The following is a 16,534-nucleotide window of genomic DNA, read 5'->3' as shown; positions in this document are numbered from 1 at the left end:
CAGCAGGTCCCCGAGGCCAGGCAGCCCTGGCTCTGGTCGCTGCACGGACCCCTTCCTGGTCTCGGTTCCAGATGTCACTCAAAAAGAGCCTCATTTCCCCTTATCTGTAAAACGGAGGCATCATTTTAAATTGTCAGTGTTAGCGCTTCCCCTGCCTGCGAAGCCCCAAACGACGGAGAGGGGAGACTCGGCGGCACAAACAACTGGCTTTATTAGCACGTTTCGTTGCGGGCCATTGCTCCGCGGAGAAGGTTCTGGTGAAGTTAGGGTTTCCCCGACTTGCAACTTGGCGCAGGCGCGCGCCGGGAGCAGGGTCACGGGGCCATTTCCGGCGGCTAAACCTCAAAACTTCCGACGGAGCCAAGGCCCTCCAGGCTCCTCGCACACACCGGAAGGGATTCAGGTTTGGGTCAGCTCGCCTCCTTCGAAAAGGAAAGGACTGATTCTCTTTTTTTGCAGAAGTCCCGCGAAAAAGACTTCCGCCCATACCCAAGATGGCCGCCAGAGGCGCCAGGAGCGGGGAGTTTCGGGCTCTGGGACGGGTCACTGGGAGGGGGCGGAGCCTCCTCTCCCCAAGTTCCGATCCCACCAGGACTGGATGAAGCGCGTCCAGCTGGGGCTTTGCCGCATCTGCGTCGCTGTGCCCGCGCTCTTCGGGCGTGGAAGTCCCTTCGGGGTGGGAGGAAGAAAGGGTTAAATGAGTTAGCTTCTCCCGGTAGCCCGAGTCGGAGCCCTCCATCTCCGGAATCCCACCGCCGCTTACCGGCGGATCTAAAGACCATAGATCCCAGCATGCCCTGTACCGGGGCGCCTCCTGCCCACTTGAGGAAGCTTGAAGGGTCGCTTTGGGCTTTTAGGAATGAGACTGGTTAGATCCTCGACATTGTGCCAGGAGCGCGGGGAGAGGATGCCTAGGACCCTGTATGCGCCAGGGCTGGAGACCTAGCATCTAGAAGACCGGACGGCAGTTCAAAAAAAGTAATTCTGAACTAGAGGCCTCAGCACCCGGATATCCGAAAGGGGCCGACCGGGAAGCACAAGTACCAGCATGCCTCGCGCCGCCAAGGATTTGGGGAAACCCAGGAGCTTTAGCTTTCTGAAGCACAGGCTGGACTACAGATACCGGCATGCCCTGGGACTCAGGAACGGTCCGGCCAGAGGGCGACGAGGGATTCCGGAACTACAGATCCCGACGCGCTTTGGGGCCGGCACTCACCTTGAAGGAGCCCTGGAACTCGTCGCTCATCCTCCGGAGCTCACGGCCGTAGCGCAGTGCAGCACAGAGGTTGGGGGGCGCCGAGCGTGAGCGACCCCGGAAAGGGCTGGGCTCTTCCTCCTCCGTCCCTTCATCCTCCTCGGTCCCGGCGGGGTACGAGCTGTGACGACTCCGTGTCTCCACAGCCCCAGCGCCTGCACAGGGGGAGGGGGCGATGTGAATCTGAACTCCTCTGCGCCCCTCGCCTTGCCAAAGCCCTCAGCGCTAGCTCCCCGCCCGCCGATGCTTTTGTGTGCACAGTCCAGTCCGAGCCCCGGCTCAGTTCCTTCACTTGTAAATCGAGGGAAGCTCATGGGGCTTTTGTGAAGATTCAAATTAACTTCTTATTAGCCCCACAAATTTTTTAATTAAAAAAGTTTATTATTGAGAGACAGAGAGAGACAGCATGAGCACGGGAGGGCAGAGAGAGGAGGAGACAGACTCTGATAGCAGGCTCCAGGCTCTGAGCTGTCAGCACAGAGCCCGACCCAGGGCTCGAACTCACAAATGGCGAGATCATGACCTGGGCCGCCGTCAGACACTTAACCGACTGAGCCATCCAGGCACCGCCAAATCCCACAAATCTTAATAGAACCCCAATAATGGGCCCTTAGCGTATTAAATGGCCTTCCTCTGTGTCTACCGCAAAATAAGGAAATAAATAGTATAGTTTTCAGCGCAAGACCATGGGGGCCTCCCAGCCCTTCTGGAGACCAGTCCCCTGGATGAGAAGGTTTTCTGCCGGGAGCAGGGCTGAGCTCCAGTTCTGCAAGTGATGTGCGGGTGCCTATTTGTTTCACTGTCTTGGCCTTCACCTTAGGCCCCGGGAGAACAAGAACCTGTTGGCAACTATCTGTAGCCCCCAAAGCACTTGCTTTGGAGAATGAGTCTGGAAGGGTCTGTTGACCTCTTAAGGTAATGATCATGGAACACTTAACTTTGTGCTAGCCTCATTATGCTCCTAGCCATCCTAAGAAGGAAGTACTAACACTGCCTCCATTTTACAGATGAGAAGAGAGAGGCTTAGAAAGTTGAGACTTGCTCTAGGTCACCCAATGTGGAGCTCTCATGCCAGAAATACCTAGAGGGTTGTGGGAATCTGGAGGCCAGTGAGGTAGCCATTGAGCCACACCTCTTCCATCATTGGACCACCCTTCAGCTCTTGGAGCTTGGTGCTTAGCTCCGTGTGTGGGCAGAAACCCATCCATTACTGCCAGTGGCAGTGTAAAGAGGGAGGGGGGAGGCGCCTGGGTGGCTCAGTCAGTTAAGCTTCCTGCTTAGGCTCAGGTCATGATCTCACGGTTCATGAGTTTGAGCCCATGTTGGGCTCTGTGCTGACAGCTCAGAGCCTGGAGCCTGTTTCAGATTCTGGATCTCCCTCTCTCTCTGCCCCTCCCCTGCTCACACTCTGACTCTCTCTCTCAAAAATAAATAAAACATTAAAAATAAATAAATAAGAAAGAAATCGGGATTGGGGACACAGTCTGGAAGAGTCAGGAACAGAAAGAGCCCTGATAAGAACGGGCCCATCTCAGGGGCACTTTCCAGTTCCATGGGGAGCGGGCAGGGGCAAGGATCAGCAACTAGGCGGGCCCCACCTCAGCCAGATTCCTGCTTCGTGAACTCGGGTCCTTTCCTAACCTGTTGGGGCCTCACTGTCTTAGTGAAATGGGGGCAGTCCCGTCTCCAAGGACCACCCTGATAACAGAGGAGACAGGAGAGCACCATATTCTGCCCCTTTTCTATCTGGAAGCCTCCCAGCTTCCCAGTGAGGCAGAGGTAAGTCCTCCCTATATGACAGATGAAGAAACAGTCACCTAGAGGCGAGGAACTTGCCAGAGGTCACACAGCTGGCCGGCTACTTGCCTGGCCGCTCACTCGCTCAGGGAATCTCAGTTGTTCCCCTTTCCTAGCTTTAAGAATGTACATGGCCTTGGGGCACCTGGGCGACTTCAGCTCAGGTCGTGATCTCACGGCTCCTGGGTTTCCTGGGTTCGAGCTCCGCATCAGGTTCTGTGCTGACAGCTCAGAGCCTGGAGCCTGTTTCAGATTCTGTGTCTCCCTCTCTCTCAGCCCCTCCCCCATCTGTGCTGTGTCTCTCTCTGTCTCAAAAATAAATAAACTATATAAGAAAATAATTTAAAAAGAATGCACATGACCACCACACTTGACAGACACAAGGTCCAAGACTCAGAAAGTGAGTGGCTTGCAGGTGGGCACTGCCCCCCAGCTGAGGAATCAGAACAAGCAGAAGGGCACCTGCCACGCCAGGCTGGAAGCGTTTCCTGTGTCTCAGTTCATGACATCCCCAGCACACCCTGTGAGGAAGGTTCCTCACTGTCCCCATTTTACAGAGGAGAAAACCAAGGCACAGAGAGGGTAAGTAACTCCCCCAATGTCACACAGCTAGTCAGTGGCAGAGCTGGGATCCAAACCCAACCAGTCTGGCTCCAGGGCTTAAAGCCCCCAATGTGTGCTGAACGCCCATGCCCCAGGTTCCCAGTGCACCATGGGCCACCTTGGGGGTCCAGTGTGGGAGGACACTTCTGGGCCTCTGTGAGTGCCAGCTCTAGCCAGAGCCTGTCCTAGGGGGAGGATATTTTTACCAAAGCCACAGATTTAGTCATGCCAAGCGAGCCATTTGACAATCATTTGTGTAAACAGCTTTTTTTTTTTTTTAACTGAGCTTTTAAAAGTGTCCTTCTCTGTACCGGGGGGAAAAAAAACCTGAGGAATTTTCTGTGAACTCCCTGGGGGAGTGGACCTGCTCACTCTGACCCATCCCACCCTCAAGTCAGCTCTCAGCCACGCACATCCCTGGGCGAGGCGATGTGCGGGGCAAGGGTGTCTCTTCCCACTTCGGGGAAGTGAAGCCTGGGTGTGAGCTGGGCCTTGTGCACTCACACCACCCCCCTGGCGAGCAGGCCTCAGGCCGGGGTGGGGGAGCGGGAGAGGCCCCGGGCTGGAGGTGCCCCCGAGCCCCAGCAAAGCTTCAAGGTCTTTACTGTAGGGCTCGTAGGGCTTCAGGGCCAGCGGGTGGGGCTGGCCACATCCACGCTCAGGCTCCCAGACCCTCCTCACTCACTTCATTAAAATAGCGGTGTCCCGGGGGGGGGGGGGGGGGGGGGGGGGGGGGGGGGGGGGGGCACCTGCGTCGCCTTGTTAAGGGTCTGACTCTTGATTTTGGCTTCGATCATGATTTCAAGGTTCGGGTTCAAAGAGCCTGCTTGGGATTCTCTCTCTCTTTCTTCCCCTGCTCACACGTGCTCGCTCGCTCTCAAAATAAACAAAAACTTCAAGAACAAAAACAGTCGTTTCCAGGCAACTAGAGGCAGTGAAGCTTCCGCATTCGGCGAGCTGGCTTTGGATCCTGCCCCTACCACACACAGGGGCTCACACTGCTCACCCCCTGGCAGGCAGAAGGGCACGGCGGCACCCACAGGCCTCGGCCCAGACTCCCTATCTACCCTCAAGCCATTTGGGGCACAAAAAAATCCCTTACTGGCCTGCAAAGGCCTTGCTCAGAGCTGATGAAACCAGAAAACACTCCAAAGTAGGTGCTGGCAAATCTTTTTTTTTTTTTTTTTTGTAAAGGACCAGACAGTAAATATTTGGGGCCCTGCAGGCCACACGGTCTCCACTGCAGCTATTCAACGCTGCGGTCGTTGCTTGGAAGAAGCCGTAAACAAGACAGCAAGGGCTGTTTGTATATTCCACGAAAATGTTAAAAACATCAAAACCATTCTCAGCTCCTGAGCTGACACACACAAAATAGGGACTTCACATGTGACTGTGGTTTGCTCTCAATTCAACAGTGTCTGTCCTCTGCCTAAAGCCTTCAATGGCTCCCAGCTGCCCAGGAGGTAAGCCCAAACTCCTTGCTGTGGTTTCAAGGCCTTTACATTGTCGTTCTAACTTATACTTTACTTGTCCACCAATGGGGGGCGGGAGGGCCGTGGGTTACTCAGTTCTCTACCTCCACCGAATAAATGAAAATCCTCAGCTGTGCTCAGAGCCTGGGCCACCTCACAGTAACAACGACAGCAGTAACAGTAAGGACAGCAAACAGCTGCCCTGTGCCAGGCATCATTTCCAAGCCCTTTTCCTTATTTTGACTCATCAGTCAGATCCCCACTACAACCCTATGAGGAAGGACTAGGTCTCTTCTCATTTTACAGACAGGAAAACTGAGGCAGACAGACGTTTACATGCCTGCTTAAGCTCAACCTGCTAATAGAAGGCGGAGCGCTGCTTGAATCCTGTGGTCTGACCACCGGGTGTCCTTCCCTCCCTCTCTGCCATCCACACGGCCACAGCTCGCCACCCCCCTGCCCGTCCCAGGCACTGGGGTGTGCGCTGGGGTTGTCACAGCCCCAGAGATTGCTGCCTCCCTGCCCTGGGGACATTTTCAGTGCAGTCCAGAAAGGGCCAAGGGGCAGGGAATATGAAGAGTGACGGGACTCTGCCCGGCTGGAGGGTGCGGTGTGTGTGGCTCTGGGAGGCTATTGGCACTTGTATATCTTTTATGGGGAAGTCACTGCTTTTTATTTTATTTTTATTTTATGATCATGACCTGAGCTGAAGTCAGACGCTTAACCAACTGATCCACCCAGGCGCCCCTATTTTATTTATTTTTTAGAAAGAAGGAACAAGTGAGCAAGGAGGAGAGAGGGGGAAGAGAGAGAGAGAGAGGGACAGAGAGAGAGAGAGAGAGAGAGAGAGAGAGAGAGAGAGAGAGAGAGAAGCACTGCTCACCTGAAGTGGGGCTCAAGCTCACCCAATGCGGGACTCGAACCCACAAACCGTGAGATCATGACCTGAGCTGAAATCGGACACTCAACTCACTGGGCCACCCAAGCACTCCATATTTCATTTTAAAGTTTATTTATTCTGAGAGAGAAAGAGAGAGTGTGCTTGCAATTGGGGGAGGGGCAGAGAGTGAGGGAGAGAGAGAATCCCAAACAGGCTCTGCACTGGGGGGGGGCGTTGAACTCCCGAACTTGAGATCATGACCTGAGCCTAAATCAGAAGCTTAACCAACTGAGCCAACCAAGCGCCCCTCATTTGCTTTTTAGACATTGAAAACTAAATCGGAAGTTTAAGAAGGCCGGTGGGCTGTCTGCTGCCAGGGTTACCTTCTCCGCTGCTGCCCTCCCCACGGCCCCTCGGCTCCTTACTGCTTCTTGACTAGTCTCAGTCCCCGCTCCCCCACCTAGTTTCTCCAGCAGAGTCCCCTCTGGCTCTGGCTCCGAGTCTTTAAAAAAATTTTAAATGTTTTTATTTATTTCTTTTTGAGAGAGAGAGACAGCGTGAGCAGGGGAGGGGCAGAGAGAGAGGGAGACACAGAATCTGAAGACAGGCCCCAGGCTCTGAGCTGTCAGCACAGAGCCCGACACGGGGCTCAAACCCACGAACCGTGAGATCATGACCTGAGCTGGTCAGAGGCTTAACCGACTGAGCCACCCAGGTGTCCCTGGCTCCGAGTCTTAAGCACCCCCCCACCCCCTGTCCTTATTCATCGGCAGGACCAAGGGGTCCTTCCCCCTCACAGACACCTGCTCCCGGCCCCTGCCTCTCCAGCCCTGCCCTCCCTCTCAGCCCCATGGACAGAACCTTCAATACTCCACCCCAACCCTCTGACCTCCTTCCTGGCTGCCCCCCCCCCTCCTCGGTAGCACACTCTGGTGATGCTAGGACTCAGGGGGCAAGCTTACACCCCACACGGACCATTCTCTCCCGTGCAGGCACCCTCAAGCACCCCTTCCCAGCTGGGCTGAGACAGACACGGCTCTGGTTAAACTTCCAGCTCCCGGCTCGCCCCCACGGGTACCCACCAGCCGCCAGTGCGCCTGGAGGAAAGCACGGCCATGCCACTTCCACTGAAATTCGTGGCCACAAAACCCAGTGGCGCCCTTGACATCACCCAGCACACTTTCTATACCTCATGCTTGGGGAGAGTTGACCACTTTAACCCCAATCCTCTCTCCTTCAAACTCCCACCTTTACTCCTGGCTCAGGACTTGGCTTCCTTTGCTGGAGAAACTGGAAGGACCCACAAGAGAAACTTCTACTCGTTTCCACGAAGTATCTGCCCGCCACCATGCCCACACCCAGGTCCGCCACCCTGTTGTTTAGCTGAGCCACCCCTCCCTGGGGCAACGGCCCTCGCCTGGCCACACTGGCTCCCTGGGCCTCCCAGAACACTATGTCAGTGACGGACAGCTCCCATGCCTGTAACATCCCGCCAGGAAATATCCCTGCTAGAAACCTCCAGCTGGGTGCCCGAGAGGCAACCTCTAACCTGACCTGGCCCAAACTAGGCTCCTGATTTTGGCTCAGTTCTGCCAGAGTCAAGAGCAACTCTGTCCCTCTGGGTACCCGTGGGGGCGAGCCGGTCCCACCTTCAGAATAAACCCGGAGTCCCACTATTTACCACGTCCATTGCCACCACGTGGCACAGGCGTTCTTCCTCCCGCGCAGGGGCTCTAGCGGCAGCCTCCCCTGTGTGGCCCCACAGCTTTACCCTGCTGCGGATGGGTCTCCACACGGGGGCCCTGTTTGTTCTCTGGGTCCCAAACCAGATCGCCCTGCCTGGGCTCCAAGGGAAAGCTAAGGTCCTTACACTGGCCTCTGAGGCCCCGCCCAGCGGCCCCTCCCCCCCATTAATCCCTCACTGCATCTCCAACTCCCTTCCCCACAGGCGCCCAGTGTCCTGCCCCCAGGGCCTTTGCATTTGCCCTTTCTTCTTGCAAGATCTGCCTTTCCACAAACATGGGTGGGGCGCACCCCTCACTACTTCCAACCCCTCCTCCACTGTGGCTTCTTATGGTGGCAGCGGACCCAGACCACCTCCCCCAGCCCCTGGTACTCTGGGTTCCAAAGAGAAAGTAAGGACTGTTCCTTGTGCTGCCACCCGGTGTCCGTCATCCTCTGACACATAATATCATGTGTTTGTTTGTTTGCTTATGGCTTGTCTCTCCCCACTCAGCTGGAACGCAGGCACCACCAGGACAAGGGCTTTTATCGCTTTTGTTCACTGATGTGCCCCTGGCAGCTGGAACAGCATGTGGCACAAACTGAGCACTTGATCTAGGGGCTGAGGAGGGGGCCAGAAGCTGCTGTGAGCAGAAAAACAAGAGCAAAGATCTGGATGTTAAAGAAGGTAAAGACAGGGGTGCCTGACTGGCTCAGTCGGTTAAGCGGCTGGCTTCGGCTTGGGTCATGATCTCACAGTTCATGAGTTCGAGCCCCACATCTGGCTCTGTGCTGACAGCTCGGAGTCTGGAGCCTGCTTCAGATTCTGTGTCTTCTCTCTCAGCCCTTCCCCTGCTCATGCTCTCTCTCTCTCTCAAAAATAAATAAACATTCATAAAAAGAAGAAGAAGGCAAAGAAAGTCTGTGGAGTTCAGCATGCAGGCTGGGGAGAGCTCGGGACGCCTTCTTGTTCCCGCATGTGGGGAAGAGGTACATCGGGAGGGGGTGTTTTAGGCCTTGAGCACATCAGGGATAGGAGTCTTGTTTTCAGGTCTCTGTGGTTCTCCCGGCTGCAAAACCTAGGCTGGGCACCAGGGAGGTGGCACTGCTGAGAAATGGCCACTGTTCTCCATCCCTCCATCTCAGCACTGCGCCCCCTCAGCCAGTGTGGACAGACCTGCTGCCTGGATGGGCTGACTGCCTCTTGGGGTCACTTGCTCCTGGCAGCTGGCAAGGATAGGCCCCCGGGGAGGGGTGTTGAACCACTGGGCAGGAAAGAACATACCTGGGGGTCAGGCACAATTTCAGGGAAGATGCAAAGCCCAGGGCAGGGCACCGTGGAGTCTTCTAGCCCTGCTTCCTACCCACAGCCAAATAAGTGTGACCTTAGGCAAGTCACTTCCCCTTTCTGGCTCACCGCCTGCCTCTAGGTGATTTCTGTCCTGGTCCTCCGCCAACGGTTACGCTCTTTGAACATTTACTATGCGCTGGCACTATCATTAAGTGCCTCCTATATATTTCTGCTAATCATCCCAACAGCCCTACAATGGTGGTGATTATTTGCTCTGTTTTACGGAAGAGGAAACTTGAGGTGCAGTGGAGGTGAGGGGTTTATTCCAAACCACCCAGTGAGTGTGGATATGGCTGGGATGCAAGGAGCTATTGGGCTAGAAGCAAGGTGGATGGGCAGGTGGCTGGGGGATGACTACCTACCTCCATGGCGGCTGCTGCTGGCCGGCTGCCCCTGCTGGGGACCAGCTTCCCCAAGGAGGCCCGGGGCCGTCCGCTGGTGCTTGCCAAGGCCTGAGGGCCGGTCCCCTGTGGGGCTGGGGCCCAGGCCCCTATCTGTAGGGCTTGAGTCTTCCTGCTCACTGGGCTCAAACTCTGGGATCTGGAACATGCTCTGGGCTGTGGGGGCAAGATGGTGGGTAGTTAGGGCACAGCGGGGGGCATATGGTATTCGGTGAAGGGAGGGGACAGCAGATGCCTCTGGTTCCGTCTCCCACCTTCCAGCCCCAGGTCCACCCTGCCTCCCGGGCTCGCGTCTATGCACGGAATCTGGCTGGGCAGCTCACTCGGCCTGTCCCCCCAGGACCTAAATCTCCTCTTTTGAACCCTTGGTGCTGCGAAGCGGTCCCAGGCCCCTACCTAGGCCCCGGCCGAACCTGCCCTCGGTGAGGGCACCCCAGTCTTACCCCAAGCCCGATCTCGAGGCCCCTGACCCGGGCCGGCCGCCTCCCTCTAGTACTGAGGGAGCCCGGCCCTAGTTGCCTGGGCAACGGGAACTGTCACCGACCCGGCCCAATCAGCTCTTGAAATGTCACCAGGCCTGGCCAGGGGGCGTGGTCACTTCCGACCCAGTCTCCGCCCCGCCGCGGGACTTGCTCCCTGCCCGCCACCTCCGTTCTGGGTCCCTTTCTGGTCTCCCGCTGCTCTGTTCCCGACGTCCCTGTGCCTGGGACGTGTGTGGGAGCAGATAAGGGATTCTTTGGGACCCCCCATTTGAAATCTGGAGACCAGCTTCTGCTGACAAGCCCTTCAACCCCCTGGACTTTAGTCTCCACCCCTGTAAAATGGGGATAATGACACCTCCCTTAGGAGCCAGTGAACTTTGTAAACCGAGCGGTGATTACTGTGGGTGAAAGCACTTTGCAAAGGTTTAGTTGCATCTCAGCCATCGGATGCGATCCTTGTTGCTGTTGTCACTGCTCTACCTGGATGCAATTGTCGTTGCTGTTGTCACTGCTCCGTGTGGACTGGGTAGCCGGGGTCGGGAAGTCCCGCTCCCTCTTCCCGGTGCAGTGGAAACCTCGCACCGCCCGCTTCGGGTGCACTCCTCCCCGCGCCAGCTCTGGAGAGCTCGAGATAAGCGAGGGAGCCTCCTCCCCGGCAGGATGACTGCCCCGGCGCAGGAGAGGGGGCCCCGCTGGGGGCGACCGTAGGACTCGCGGGGGCTTCGCGCCGGGCAGGCAGCCGGCCAGGTGAGCGGGGACCGCGGCCGGCCAGGGCGTGGGGCGGGCGTGCCTCCGGGGTACTGCGGGGCCCTGCGGGTGAAGCCCCTGGGGGGCGGGGCCCGGGAGCCATCTTGGCTGCGGGCGGAAGTTTCCCCGGGAGAGCCGGTGAGGGGAGGTTGTTGCCGCCTTCGGCCGCCGGCGCGATCCCGATTTGAGGATGGGGAAGAGAAGCATGGGAAGTGGCCGCCCCCCAAACAAACAAGGACCGGTGGCTCTGGGCCCGGCCCACCCGGACGCTCGCAGGATGCGCTTTCGCCCCCGCGTCTCGTCCTCCCGCTGCCTCTGGTAACCCCAGGCGCCCGCCGGCCGCGCAGCTCGCGCCAATTCTCGAACGGCTCGGCGCCGGGCGCGGCGCCACTGGGCGCGCAGCTGCCGAGCTGGTGGGGCCAGACCCTACGCGATTAGCGTAGTCAACGGCGCCCGCGCGGACGCAGGCGCAGGCGCAGGAGGGGGCGGAGCCGCGGGAGCCGGGGAGCTGGGGAGCCGGAGCCCCGGGTCCCAGCGACTAAAGCCGGCTCCCCTGGCGGCGTCCTGAGGACCCGGCGTCGGCCTCCTCCCGCTCCCCGAGGCCGGAGAGTGGATGCAGTGGGGGGTGGGGTGGGGGACAGCGTCGGAATCCCGAGGACAGAAGGCAGAGGCCGTCCCCAGCCCGGATTATTGGAGGGGAGAGAGAGCCCCTAGTTTGGGGAGGGGGAGAGCTGGGCGTTGAGCGGCCCCCCGCAGCGCCGCTGCCCTCAGCCGAAGGGTATCTGCCAGCTCTCCCCCTCCTGACGAGAAGACTCAAACGACCAAGGCCAGGGACCCCTGTCCTTCAGCCTCTGCATCCCCTCACCCCCTCCTCCGCTCTGGGGCTGACCCAGGGAGGAGACCCAGTCCACCTCCCGCCTCTGCCCTCGAGAGGGACTGTCCTTCCACACCCCAGAGTGGGGGGCCCGGGCCCCAGGCTGCCTGAGCCCCGCTGCAAGGGCAGGGTCCCCCTGTTTGAGGAGGAAGGGCCTGGCCAGTTGCAGCTTCTTTCCTCCTGAGCTCCCCAGGCCTGTCGCTGCACCCCTCCGTATTTATTTCCCTGGCCCTCTGCCAGCTCCCCCATCTCTCTCTGGGATTCAGGCCTCCCTTCCTGACATGGAGAGTAACCTGTCTGGCCTGGTGCCGGCCGCTGGGCTGGTGCCTGCGCTGCCTCCCGCCGTGACCCTGGGGCTGACTGCGGCCTACACCACTCTGTACGCCCTGCTCTTCTTCTCCGTCTATGCCCAACTCTGGCTGGTGCTCCTATATGGGCACAAGCGTCTCAGCTATCAGACGGTGTTCCTGGCACTCTGTCTGCTCTGGGCTGCCTTGCGTACCACCCTCTTCTCCTTCTACTTCCGAGATACCCCTCGAGCCAACCGTCTGGGACCCCTGCCCTTTTGGCTTCTCTACTGCTGCCCTGTCTGCCTGCAGTTCTTCACACTGACACTTATGAACCTCTACTTTGCCCAGGTAACCATGGTAACGGGTGGGGGGGGACGCAGGGTGGCAAGCCCCAAGGGCCCAAAGGAATGATGGACATCTCTGCTCCCAGGTTGTGTTCAAGGCCAAGGCCAAGCGCCGGCCAGAGATGAGCCGAGGCTTGTAAGTACACGGGACACATGGGCACTTCCTCCAGGCCAGGGGCAGGGAGCAGGCTGGTGTCCATTTCTTGCCCTGATCCTGCGCAGGGCTGAGGCGAGGATGATTTAGGAAATGTTTGTGAAAGAGCTTGGAAAACTTAGGCACCTGCTGCAGACGGCTCAGCAAAGGCCGTGCACCGGTGAAGGGCAACGATCATAGAAAGCGATGGTAGTGTGACGGGAGACGGTCCCAGTGTCTTCCGTGATCCAAGGAGGGCTGGGGCTCCAGCTCTTGGAAGCCCCAGACTGCACTTCTGGGTGACCTTGGGTGGTGGCAATAAGCCTGTCATTTGTACAATGTCTTACGGTTTCTTGAGCGCTTTCACAAACATTTTTACAACCTGCCTGTGGGGCTGTTATTATCCCCATTTGAGAGATGAGGAAACTGAGGCCCCGCAAAGTAAAGCCACACGTTCAAGGTCATAGATCTGGCAGAAGGCAGGGTCAGGGCTTACATCCAGGTTTCTGACTCTCAGCCCCGTGCTCAGTCCATGGTGCCATTGCTGTCAGCCATGTCTGACCTCACTGGGCCTCGGTTTCCCCCTCTGTAGAACTGGAGAGCCAGGGTTCAGACAGTGTCAGCCTGGATTGGTTCTGACAGACACTGGGGTCCCCTGGGGGAGTTTGGGTGGTCAGCGGGCGCTAGGGATGGTGGTCCGGGGCTGACTGTGCTGCGGGCCGCAGGCTGGCCGTCCGAGGGGCCTTCGTGGGGGCCTCGCTGCTCTTTCTGCTGGTGAACGTGCTGTGTGCTGTGCTGTCCCGCCGGCGCCGGGCACAGCCCTGGGCCCTCCTGCTGGTGCGAGTCCTGGTGAGCGACTCCCTCTTTGTCATCTGCGCGCTCTCTCTTGCTGCCTGCCTCTGCCTTGTTGCCCGGCGGGCGCCTTCCACCAGCATCTACTTGGAGGCCAAGGTAGGGCCACAAGCCCTGATACCCGGGGGTGCCCTTTGGGGTTTTTGTGCAGTGATCTCAGGGTGGGGAGGAAGTTGGAGCCTCCCTTCCCTGAGGGTCCCCTCTTGTCATCTGTGCCAGGGGACCAGTGTGTGCCAGGCGGCTGCAATGGGTGGCGCCATGGTCCTACTCTATGCCAGCCGGGCCTGCTACAACCTGGCAGCCCTGGCCTTGGCCCCCCGGAGCCGGCTAGATGCCTTCGATTATGACTGGTACAACGTGTCTGACCAGGTGGGCGTTCGGCACATCTGCCGCCTCCTTAGTAGCCATGGCTCTTGCCCTCCCCCACCACTGGCTTCGGCTCTATCTGGGTGCCCCCGCCAGCACGACCGCGGATTGACATCACGCCCTGCCTTCCTAGGCGGACCTGGTGAATGACCTGGGGAACAAAGGCTACCTGGTGTTTGGCCTCATCCTCTTTGTGTGGGAGCTGCTGCCCACCACCCTGCTGGTGGGCTTCTTCCGGGTGCACCGGCCCCCGCAGGACCTGGTGAGGGCAGGTGGTGAGGGGTGGGCACTGGGAATTCCTGGGCTGGGGTCTGGCAGGGCCGTGGGAAGCCAGTGGGGGGGCGGGGCAGGAGAGAGCATGATGGCGGTTTCCTCCCCCAGAGCACCAGCCGCATCCTCAATGGGCAGGTCTTTGGCTCCCGTTCCTACTTCTTCGACCGAGCCGGGCACTGTGAGGACGAGGGCTGCTCCAGGGAGCGAGGCCGGAGCGAGAGCACCAGGTAGGAGCCCGCAGCTTGCTCCACTGAGCCATGGAGACCTCGAGCCTGGTCTTGCCACTTCCCCCTTGACCCCACCCCTGCCATGGCTCCCATTTCCTGTCTGTACCAGGTAAGGTCCCCTCTGGGTTCCCCCCTCCCATTCATTCCAAGATGCAGCTTGCTGTGGTCCAGAGGAGTCAAGCCCTGGATGCTGGAAAGCTGGGTCACCGGGCCCTGTTCTGAGCCTCTCTCCCTCCCCGAACTGCTGTGAATGTGGCCCCGGTCACTGCCTGGAGGCTGACCCTTGTTTTTCCGCCTGCAGCATGTCAGGCAGCCTAGGCTCCGGCAGCTGGTACGGCGCCATCGGGCGGGAGCCAGCCTGGTGCGGGGGCAGCCAGACACGGACCACTCCTCTGCTCTTCTCCCAGGTGCTGGGACCGGGTGGTCACCACCACAGTCTCTACTCCACCCCACAGACGTGATCCCCTTCTGTCCCCCTAGAACACCCAGACCCCAGTCCTCCCATCCCAGCTCCTCCCCCCTCCATGCCAAGTTCACCTGCTGCTTGTTGCCCAGGATCGCGGGAGGCTATGGCCGCCTCTTCCCCCCTGGCCAGCTCCTTGGTACTCTTGTCGTAGTGAGCTTGTGCTGTCCCCTAGGATGGGGGGCATGGCCCTGGCTGCCAGATGCACCTTGGCATGACCTGCCGCCTTGCTTCTACACTGGAGCCAGCTACCTCTCCTGCACCTGCCACTCAATAAACAGTGTCTGTGCCCCTCATCTGTTCATGGTCTGTCACTTGTCTGCTCTGTGTTCCTTGCACCGGCATATCTTCGGCCAAAGGCCCATCAGGCCCTCTGAGGGAGCGGCCGGGCCGGGCAGGGGTCACTTACCCCATCTAGGCTGGTGGGCAGGGAGAGGCAGGGGCCTGCAGTCCAAGGGGAAAGGAGGCCAAAGGAGCCTAATCCTCTCCAGTCTCCTCACTTGAACAATTTCTACTCTTTCCTTGAAACTTGCTTTAAACACCGTCTTCTTTATGAAGCCTTTCATCTCCAAGCCAACAAGCCATGTTCCCCCTCCTGGGGCCTGCGGCACCATGATTGTGTCTCTTATGCCGGTTATTCTTGCTGGATTGGGATTTCCGGAAACCCTCTTTCACTGTCATCCTGCCCAACCTGGCATTCAGGGCCAGGGGCTAGTCCAGGGCCATGGAGCACTTGGTCTGTGACTGAGGAGCCCGCACCTCCCAACCAGCTGTGGAATTGGCCAGATATTTGGGCTGCCGTTCGGACTCCTTCTCTCGCTGCCCCTAATACCACGGTCACAGCCTTGTGCTGCCACAGTCTGGGCAGATCTGTCATCTGCCCTATGGCTGGGAGTCATTTATTAGAGGGCCTCTCCCTTGTCCATGTACCTGGTCATCACACCTCCTCGCAGTTTCAGGGGCTTCGTACTAATCCTGTCTGGAAACTCTTCACTTGGGATTATCCTGGGCATCCGGCCTTTCGGGCCTCCAGGGAGGACATCTGAGAATCAGCTTGAGGCTGAACAGTCACTTTTTGTGGAAAGGAAAGTAAAGTTTATAGGGCACTTTATTGTGTATGCAGGCCTCGGTTTTGAGCATTTACAAATACCGACTTCTTTAATGCTCAGAACAGCACTCCGAGGTGATAATTAATCATGCTTTTTCTGTAAGTGGAGACTGGGAAGCTCGTGAGAGCCCGGTAACCCGCTCCGCCCTCTACTGGCAGGGGGTGATTAGCCTTAGAGCCCAGGCTTAAAACCACCCACCGTGAGGGCCGCAGACCCCAGCCTGGAGGATTTTTTGAGAGATCGGGGTTGTAAAGCAGTGGGTGAGAACAGAGAGGGGAGCGGTCCCAAGACCTGCCTGAGCCCAGGCTGTTCAGGCTGTGAGGGGCGGGGGAGGGGGGAGAGCTGGCACCAGTTCCAGGCTGGGATGGCCAGGGAGGTGAGGACCAAGGGATGGGGCAGGAGTAGGGACAGGAGGTGCCCCGGCATGACTTTCCAGAACCGGGTCCCAGCCCTCCCCCAGCCAATTCCAGGTTGTTTCAGTGGATCGCCCACCCCTTTGTCCCGCGGGACCGCCTCCCTCGAGATTGCTGAGCCCAAGGGCTAGGCTGTCCCCAGGGGCGGGGAGTTGAGGGCCGTAATGGGGCTGGGAGATGCTGGGAGGTTAGCGTGGCGCCTGTCCGGAGAGGTGAGCCGGCAGATGTCCAGGCTGGGGCCGTGCCGCTGGCCACACTGGATGGCAGTACCAGGACTCCAGTCTGAGACTCCAAGCCGGACCCAGCGGCGGACCCTCTCGGGCTCCTCGGCCCCTCACCTGCCGAGACCCGCCGGAATTGGGGGGCTGAGCGGCCGCAGGTAAGGGGCGGCAGGGCCCGGCGCCGGCGGCGAGGGCGCGGCATGGAGGGAGGCGCGGCGCTGGAGGGGTTAAACTTGGAAGGAGGGGGGCTTCTGGCGGC

At 58.8% G+C, this 16,534-nt stretch overlaps 3 protein-coding genes across 5 annotated transcripts in view; 2 read left to right on the top strand and 1 right to left on the bottom strand.

Annotated features, from left to right (window-relative positions):
* Nucleotides 1–187: 187 nt before the first annotated feature.
* BAD (BCL2 associated agonist of cell death) lies at nt 188–10,530 on the bottom strand. Of its 2 annotated transcripts, none has more exons than XM_029956091.1 (4): nt 10,444–10,530; nt 9,443–9,637; nt 1,217–1,410; nt 188–669 (listed from the first exon to the last, which is right to left on the bottom strand). In XM_029956091.1, exons 2-4 carry the CDS (start codon nt 9,627–9,629, stop codon nt 544–546), a joined length of 507 nt encoding a protein of 168 aa, XP_029811951.1. In that variant the 5' UTR covers nt 9,630–9,637; nt 10,444–10,530; the 3' UTR covers nt 188–543. The 2 variants fall into 2 exon arrangements, with proteins under 2 accessions (XP_029811951.1, XP_029811950.1); XM_029956090.1 differs by lacking the exon at nt 10,444–10,530 and adding an exon at nt 9,925–10,010.
* GPR137 (G protein-coupled receptor 137) lies at nt 10,120–14,828 on the top strand. 2 transcript variants are annotated; one of them, XM_029956089.1, is made up of 8 exons: nt 10,120–10,710; nt 11,851–12,222; nt 12,305–12,354; nt 13,077–13,302; nt 13,423–13,572; nt 13,703–13,831; nt 13,951–14,069; nt 14,371–14,828. In XM_029956089.1, exons 2-8 carry the CDS (start codon nt 11,866–11,868, stop codon nt 14,528–14,530), a joined length of 1,191 nt encoding a protein of 396 aa, XP_029811949.1. In that variant the 5' UTR covers nt 10,120–10,710; nt 11,851–11,865; the 3' UTR covers nt 14,531–14,828. The 2 variants fall into 2 exon arrangements, with proteins under 2 accessions (XP_029811949.1, XP_029811948.1); XM_029956088.1 differs by lacking the exon at nt 10,120–10,710 and having other exon boundaries at nt 11,182–12,222.
* Nucleotides 14,829–15,963: 1,135 nt separating this feature from the next.
* Nucleotides 15,964–16,534, top strand: part of KCNK4 (potassium two pore domain channel subfamily K member 4) — a 7,654-nt gene continuing 7,083 nt past the window's right edge. The window contains exon 1 of the mRNA XM_029956146.1: nt 15,964–16,433. Within this exon, the coding sequence (XP_029812006.1) occupies nt 16,219–16,433 (215 nt within the window). The 5' untranslated portion in view covers nt 15,964–16,218. The remainder of the gene's footprint in view (nt 16,434–16,534) is intronic.

Source organism: Suricata suricatta, chromosome 11 (assembly GCF_006229205.1).
Source record: "Suricata suricatta isolate VVHF042 chromosome 11, meerkat_22Aug2017_6uvM2_HiC, whole genome shotgun sequence".
Lineage (NCBI taxonomy): Eukaryota > Metazoa > Chordata > Mammalia > Carnivora > Herpestidae > Suricata > Suricata suricatta.
This window is presented reverse-complemented; position numbering and strand designations above follow the sequence as displayed.